Source organism: Lactuca sativa, chromosome 1 (assembly GCF_002870075.4).
Source record: "Lactuca sativa cultivar Salinas chromosome 1, Lsat_Salinas_v11, whole genome shotgun sequence".
Lineage (NCBI taxonomy): Eukaryota > Viridiplantae > Streptophyta > Magnoliopsida > Asterales > Asteraceae > Lactuca > Lactuca sativa.
In genome coordinates, this window is record NC_056623.2 from 54520563 (window position 1) to 54529451 (window position 8889).

The 8889-nt window shown below is 34.8% G+C and overlaps 1 protein-coding gene across 1 annotated transcript; it reads left to right on the forward strand.

Moving 5' to 3' along the window:
• Positions 1 to 963: 963 nt before the first annotated feature.
• Positions 964 to 3583, forward strand: LOC111880124 (protein ACCELERATED CELL DEATH 6; the record flags this gene model as incomplete). The annotated part of the gene is given in 10 exon segments (XM_023876522.3): positions 964 to 1264; positions 1386 to 1813; positions 1815 to 1869; positions 1976 to 2107; positions 2193 to 2489; positions 2492 to 2694; positions 2786 to 3083; positions 3086 to 3258; positions 3260 to 3308; positions 3311 to 3583. Coding segments are annotated over 10 exon segments (2043 nt in total), but the record flags the coding sequence as incomplete, so codon positions are not given.
• Between the last annotated feature and the right edge of the window lie 5306 nt (positions 3584 to 8889).

The window sequence follows — 8889 nt, forward strand, 5'->3', positions numbered from 1 at the left end:
AAATTATGAATTTGATGTTTACAAGTTCAAACATTAAAAATACACAGAAAAATAAATTGTAGATGAATCCAAATATATTAAAATAACAAATAACCATAAGTTTTAGTGTTTTACATCAATCTATATATGTCAAACAGAAAATAAAGTATAATACCAAAACGAAATATAGTTTTTGATGAATACAAACACATCAAAAGAATTTATAACATTTACCATATGTTTTTATTTAGAGTAAACTAAATAGATTTAAAAAATCACCAAACTTTATTATGTAAATGGTTCTTTTTCATGTGTTTTATTCGGTTTAAACCGGTTCAACTGGTTTATTTTTACCGGTTCAACCGTTTTTTTTTTTTTTTTTTTTTTTTTTTTTTTTTTTTTTAAATCGGCCGGTTTAATCCGGTTCAGAAATCAATATAAAACTGGTGATAGTTGAAACCGTTCCCTCTCCCGGTTCCCGGTCCAACCGGTTCGACCGGCCGGTTCAAACCGGTTTTTAAAACACTGCTAACAACCAATTCTCCAATAGATTAAAAAAAAAACCATATCATAGATGTTTAATGTTATTTTACCATCAATTTGTTTATTATTTATAATTAGTCTTATCTTTGATATATAAACTTTATCGTTTGATATTGATTCACACCTACCCATTAATGTTTAGCCAATAATGTATATGACACTGCCAACTGACAAGTTGGTTTTGAATGTGTTCAATGATCAACTTGAAATATAAAAGAATCATATTCCAATAAAATATCATTTTATATTCTGTACGTATAAAAATTCACGTCTACATTTTCTTTAATAACACATCAGACATAATTGTAAAGAGTGGGAGTCGATCTAAAACCCACTTTCACAATTTCAGGTATTTTCTAACTTCTGATCATATTGACATGATCCCATTTTAGTTATATATATTAATGATTTCATTGGGCAGGTTACTAAGCAAGCAATTGAAGATATGAGCACACCACCTACAGGTTTAGCTCCAACAAGCCACCAGCAGCCGCAGCAACCGGCCATTTCAAATGCCCAGCAACCACCACCGGCTGCTCCAAATCCCCAGCAACCACCGCCGGCTGCTGTAAATTTCCGGCAACCACCACCACCGCTGCTCCAAATGCCCGGCAACCACCACCTGCTGCTTCTAATACTCCAGTGCCACCAATTCCCCCACTACCACCACGGAAATTAACTACTTCACAAACTTTCCTACGCCGACCACCACTCAATCTCCCTTGTGAAGATCTAATTTCTGGTATGTTCTAATTAGGAATAGCATCTTTAGTTCTTTATAATGAATCGTGTTTATGAAAGGAAATTTCCACTTGTTCTTGAATGAATCGAGCATTGACTTATCTTTGGAAACTATTTTGAAGTAAGAGAAGACTACATCGATACTTGTGTTCCTCTATACGAAGCTTCAATTAATGGAGATTGGGAAACTGCACACCGCATCATCACAAAACGAAAAGAGCTCGTACGATTTAGCATCACTGTTAATGGTGAAACTGCACTTCACATTGCAACATCAGCCCAAAACACCAAGTTTGTTGAAGCTATTGTCGGATTGATGGAAGAAGAAGACTTGGAGCTTCAAAATAAGAGTGGGAATACAGCTTTGTGTTTGGCAGCTGCAGCTGGAAACCTCCAAATGACTAAAATTATGGTGAATAAGAACAAGAGCCTGTTGACCATAGCTGGTAGTCAAAAAATGATGCCCCTTTACATGGCTGCATTATTTGGGCACCATGACACTGTGAGTTATCTGTATGATAATTCTCATAAAATGGATGGTGATTTTTGGACACCCTCAAGATCGAAATTGGGTCGTTTTAAGATGCATTGAGGCTGATCTTTTTGGTAAGCTTTGATCATAATTCATAAGCATTGTATTATGTTTTGTTGTTCATAAAATTTCTTGTTCATCTTCCTATATCCATTAAGTGATTATCACCTCTTTTTGTAGATATCGCACTGAAGATATTGGTTGACCTTCCAGAACTTGCAAAAAGTGGGAGTTTACTTGGAGTTTTGGCTCGAAAGCCTTATGCCTTCGAGGTTAAAAAACCGCATTTTTATAAAAAAATCTTCAACTCAAGTGAGTATCGATCTCCACTACTTATTACCTATTATGCTTCACTATACATTTCATCTCTGATTATTGTTTTTAGTTTTGACACTAGTTCGTGTGAAGAGGGGACCTAAAGAAAAGGAAACTGACGCCATGAAGTTACTAAAACTGAATTGGAAAAATATTATGAAACTGCCTACAGTTGACGTTGATAACTTACTCAGAGGCCCCAAAGACATGATCATGAAAGATGGAAAGTCAATCCTACAGCTTGACAAGAATGGCAATCCAACGTATTCTTCTAGAATACTGTTTGTTGCTGCAGAAATGGGGAACACTAAATTTGTGGTGGAGCTTATTCGGTTATATCCTGATCTTATATGGAAGCAAAATGATAATAGCCAAAGCATATTCATGTTGCTGTCTCTCATCGTCATGAGAGCATCTACAATTTATTATATGAGATAGGCTCAATGAAGGATCAGATAACTCCTCTTAAAGATTCAGACGGAAATAATATGCTTCATTTGGTTGGGAAGTATGCACCTAAAAACCGACTTCAGGATGTCACAGGTGTCGCTTTTCAGATGCAACGAGAATTATTGTGGTTCAAGGTATATTTCTTTTCTTTCTCATTGGTGTTGTTGCATTTGATAAATTAATTATCTTTCCAAAGGTATTTCATATTTAATTATCTTTTTTTAGGAAGTAGAGCGTATGATCCCACCTTCTTATAGAGAAAGAAAGAATACAGCTGGCTTAACACCACGTGAGTTATTCACCAAGAACCATAAAGATCTAGTTTCCAAAGGTGAAGATTGGATGAAAGGAACAGCTAATCAGTCCATGGTGGTTGCTGCACTTATCGCCACCATAGTCTTTGGAGTTGCTTTTGCAATTCCTGGTGGGTATGACCAAAACACTGGTTATCCTATGTTTATGAAAAAAGAAATCTTCATTGCATTTGTCATATCAGATGCTATCTCTTTAATCTTCTCTGCAGCTTCATCCTCATGTTCTTATCCATTCTAACATCTCGTTATGCTGAACAAGATTTCTTAATATCATTACCCCAAAAACTCATGATGGGTCTAGCAACACTTTTCCTTTCTATAATGACCATGATGATTGCTTTTAGCTTCAGCTTTTTTGTGCTTTATAAGGACCACTTGATATGGGGTGCCAATCCTTATCAGTGTAGTTGCTGCTATACCGGTCATTATGTATGCTAACTGCAGTATCCTCTTCTGGTGGATGTATATGGCTCAATATATGTTCTAGGTATATCTTTAAGCCGAAGAAAACGTATGCTTTACAATCAGCAGCCAAAGTTCTAAATCTTGTATTTGTGTATAGTCTTGAACATAAAGCTCCATTTACAGTTTTTCTTTCAAAGATATTTATATATAGAAACTTCGGTGAAGTGTACGGGAGCAATTTTGTTCTTTTTCTTTGTAAAGTTGATTTCAGCAATGCAGTGGTAACATGGTCCTTTTTTTTTTTCTCTTTATTTAAGCAGTCTTTCATCTATGATATTAAATGTCTGTTTGTTGTCCGACTAATTTGTAAACATCAATAGTGTAGATACCATTCGGTACGTTCCAGATATAGATTAGATCATATTTTCCTACGCTACTAGCCGATGCAGCAGGGCATTCGGGATACTGTTGCATCCCCCCCCCCCCCCCCCCCCCCCCCCCCCCTACACACACACACACATAAATAAATAAATAAATATATAAGATATTTTAACTGCAGTATAATTTAACAATATTGTATCCTTTTATGTGGAAGTTGTACCTAGGGTTATTTCTTTTACTCTCAAGAGCCCAACAAGGAAAGTCAAGCCCACGTGGAAATTTGTTTATGTTATTCTATAAAGCCCCATCAAAACAAATTATATAATCTCGTAACATTATTTATTCATGTTAAACCTTAGACAATATATAGTATACACAACATACAAAAACCATGATTAGACTTATATTTTCCACAATTTAATTAAGCATGTTTTAGTTAGCTCGGTATTCGATTTTGGGTCATAACTTTAGTTAGCTCGGTATTTAATTTTGGGTCATAACTTTATTTTTATGTAAAATTAAAAAAACATTTTTTATATATCTAATTTTTATCATTTATTTATGTATAATATAATGAAAACCTATAAATGAAAATATAAAACGAATGAAAGTAATTTAACTTGTATATTTGAATGATTTTTTGGTGACTTTAATTAAGATATATGTATTTCTAATAACACTATCATATATCGATTCCAACAAATGAACTCAACAAACTCAATTTGAATGTTTATTTTATATTATGTTTTAGGATGTACGAATTTTAATATTAAACAACTTTGTGTAAATAGTATTTTGAATTTGGACTATATTTGCATCCTACTATCCAAATTTTTGGATATTAAAATGTGTTGACATTAATATCATCTTCTTGAATACCATTTCCAAACCTTTGGCTCATCTGTGCCTATGCAATCATATACCTTGTTGGTTGCTAAATAAATTAAACTCCACAATATCATGAAGAAGTTTCAATGTTTGTTATTGTGTTATGGTTGTAGGGTTTACAAGAGCAATCGAGATATCTACAGACAAGGCTTAAAAAATAGACAAAATTGCAAAAATGGTCCTAAGGTATGTATTTTTTTGGGGTTTTAGTCCAAACCCTGACTTTTTTGGATTGGTGGTCCTTTTGACCATGTTTGCTTGTGATTTTGGTCCCTCGGAAAACTATAAAGACTAAAATGCCATTTCTAATATATTTTTTATATTTTTTTTGTTTAATTTAAAGGAAAAAGAAAATAAATAACTAATATGGGCCCACATCTCTCTCTCTCTCTCTCTAAAACCCAAATATCCACCCACTACAATAGCAAATCTCAATCCCTCTCGTTCGTATCTCACCGGCCTAAGGAAAAACCGACGAACTTGACAGTGGCCACCACCTCCCTCCACCCCCATCTGTCGAGTCACTCCAGCCATCATCGGTGCCACTTCTTCCCTCATTCGTCTCTGCCGACAGAAGACCAAACAGAAGCAGTAGAGGTTGTCGGAGCTCCTTGATAGAAGCCAATTCGAGATAGCTAATCTCCCAAGAATTAAGATGAAGAAGATATACTAAAATAACATAACAATTTCATTAACTTTTTTGCTTGATTCATTTCCTTCAAGAACTTACAATATAAAGACTCAAGGTTATTAACTACTTGCTAAAATCTAGGCTCATGCCAAGGAACGTGGAGAAGCACTAACTTCTCTTATTGACTATTGACTAGGTGAAGACAAGTTTAATTCTTCCTGATAATATGCAAAGTGGAAACATGCTTGAATTAACAATGCAACTACTCTTTGAGATTTTGACTAAATAAAAGAAACGTGGGTCAGGCCATGGTGGTGGTCTTGAATATAATCTTAGACACGTATCAATTCCTCCGTCCTTCAAATGGACCTTGTCCTCAAGGTCTTGAATACGGGTGCATAAAACAACGGGAGCGGGAAATTGAGGGTTGAACGGTTGAAATGTGACGGGTCGGAATTGCCTGGATGTTACATTCGAAGGCAGTGGTTGCAGTAATGGTGGAAGTGGGTGTTGTGTTGGCATGGGTAATTGTAATGGTTTTTGAAGGCGGCGGTGGTGGTGGCAATAATGACCGTTGTGGCGATGGCAGTGGCGGTGGGATAACGTTGTTGTTGGCAATCGCGGTGGCAGCGGCCTTCGTTGTTGATTCTGTGGTGGAAGCGGAGGCGGAGGCGACATGATTTTAGCCATGGTTTCGGTTTGAATGCCGGTCATGAGGGTGTTGATGGTGGTCATTTGTGAGATAATTGCATCAAGATGATGGAGATTAGCAGTGGAAATAGCAATGAGTGTGGAGAGTTGCTCGTGGATAGTTGGTGGTGTGTCATCGGTTGACGGATCTTTGCGAGGAGGCATGATGAACGAGAATGAAAGCACCATTGATAGAAACCAATTCGAGATGGCTAATCTCCCAAGAATTAAGATGAAGAAGATATACTAAAATAACATAACAATTTCATTAACTTTTTTGCTTGATTCATTTCCTTCAAGAACTTACAATATAAAGACTCAAGGTTATTAACTACTTGCTAAAATCTAGGCTCATGCCAAGGAACGTGGAGAAGCACTAACTTCTCTTATTGATTATTGACTAGGTGAAGACAAGTTTAATTCTTCCTGATAATATGCAAAGTGGAAACATGCTTGAATTAACAAAATGCAACTACTCTTTGAGATTTTGACTAAATAAAAGAAACGTGGGTCAGGCCATGGTGATGGTATTGAATATAATCTTAGACACGTGTCACTCCTCCCTCCGCCACCCATTGTTTCCTTCCTACCGAGAAACACCACCACCACCAACGGTGGTGTTGCTGTCGCTGGGACCATCATGAAACCACATCCCTCCGTGTTTTTTTTTTTGTTGATCGGAGCAACCCATTGGTAATCGTATTGCTTTTTAGAGAGATCGAGACCGGTAGAGAGAGTGGGACAAATCGATTGAAACTTATCCTTCTTCAATCACCAGAACTTGTCGGAAAATAAAATGATTAAGGATAATCGATTGAAGCTTCTCTATTATTTCTCAATCATAATCATCAAACCATTTGAATCCACATCTACAACGTCTGTATTTACCCTAAATCAAAATCTTATCTCTCTATCGGTCAACAAGGTAATCACCAATTCCATCCCTCTCTTTGCCTTTAACAAAATCATTCCAGGAATACCGAATTCCTAAATTCCCAAACCCCCCAAATCAATTATAAGAAGTGCAAATCCGGGAGACTTGCAGTTGTTCTAATTCCGAAATTGGAATCCTGGGGACTTGTATCCTGTAAACGAAAGGGTGTAACAATGATTAATTCAAAAAACACAGGACCGCGTTTAATTTGGAAGAATGTCAGAAATGGACCTTATTGACCTTCAAGAACAGATGAAGCATTTATTATTGTTAAGTTTGTAAACGGATGATTCAATTGAAGAAGTGAAGATCCAATTTCTTGATGGGTTTTTTCTGGTGTAGGTGCAAACATAACGAGAGAGAGAGAGAGAGAGAGAGAGAGAGAGAGAGAGAGAGAGAGAGAGAGAGAGAGAGAGAGAGAGAGAGAGAGAGAGAGAGAGAGAGGTGGGGTGGATAAGTGGACCCACTTTTTATTTAATATTATTATTATTATTAAAAAGTGAAAGAAAAATGAAAAATAAATTCATTAAGGATATAATAGTCTTTTTAGTTTGAACAAGGACCAAAACTGCAAGCAAAGTAGCTCAAAAGGACGATTAACCCAAAAAAGTCAGGGTTTGGACTAAAACCCCCAAAAAATGCATACCACAGAGACCGTTTTTACAATTTTTTCAAAAAAATAAAATACAGTTCGAAACAAACCAAGTCAACTCGAAGAATTATATTACACCCCTTGCTTGGTGAATTTTAAAACATGTTTAAATCTTTAAAAACCAACATTTCATAATTTCATTTCTTCAACAATCCTAAAAGAAACTATTCACACACCCATGGTCTAATTTTGGCAACACTACAAAATTAATATTTGTTGTTTTCCTTGGTCTAATTTTGATCAGTCTTTTTTTTTCATTAAAAATTTGTCCTTTTCCCATGGTCTAATCTGGGCCATTTTTCCTTTGTCTAAATTGGGCTATTTTTTTTTGTGATATATACACTAAAGTCCTAATATTTTCATTAATTTGACAAGAAACCCTTAAACTTTTTTTTTTTTTTTTTTTTGACAACAAAGTCCTAACTGTCGGCAGTTTTTGACACATTTATCATTTTTCTTCTGGTTAGCCGGTAATTAGGACTTTACTGTAAAAAAAAAAATTAGGACTTTTCTTCTCAAATCGTGAATTAGGACTTTGCTGTCAAAAAAATAATATTTAGGACTTTCTTATCTAATCGTTGAAAATATTGGGACTTTTATGTATTTTCGTAACTAAAGAACTTTTAATTGTGATTTTCATCGCAACACTACTGTTTTTTTTTACCATCAACATATTTACCCTGATACAATCATGATAAGGGGAAACATATGCAAAATAGAGAGCAAGAGAGGGTAAATAAGTCTTGTAAAGCTTTCTTCTTGGTTCACCATCAAATCTTGAACTAAAAAAAGGAGACAGATTGTACAAACAAAAACAAAACACTCCTAGTCAAAAGGGTGTGAATGTGGAGAAAGGGTAAGAAGGAAAGTTTTGTTTTTTTCGGTTTCTTTGTTTTCCATTTTTAAGAATGAAAAAAGTCAATATAACCCTGATTCTTTCTTTCTTTCTTGATCACCTACATTTTTTTGAATGTCAATTTGTTGGGATTAAAAAAAACTATTTAACAAGTACCAAACATTAATGATTTCAATAGGATCTAGCTAACCAGAGCAGGTATCAATAACTCTTATGCTTAAAGATTATCAAACCATTAAATTTCTAACCAAAAAAGAAATATATACATTAAAGTTATAATATTTTCAATGATTTTACAAGAAATTCCAAAAATTTATTTATTTGATAGTAAAATCGTAATCACGATTTGACAAGAACGTCATAAACTTTTATTTTTTTTTAATTTTTTTACAGTAAAGTTCTAATTAGCAGCTAACCAGATAAAAATGGTAAACGTGTCAGTAACTGTCGCTAATTAGAACTTTACTGTTAAAAAAAATATAGCTTTTGACTTTTTTCTCAAATTGATGAAAATATTGAGACTTTAGTGTATATATCCCTTTTTTCCTCGGTCAAATTTTGGTCTAATTGTGGCCTTT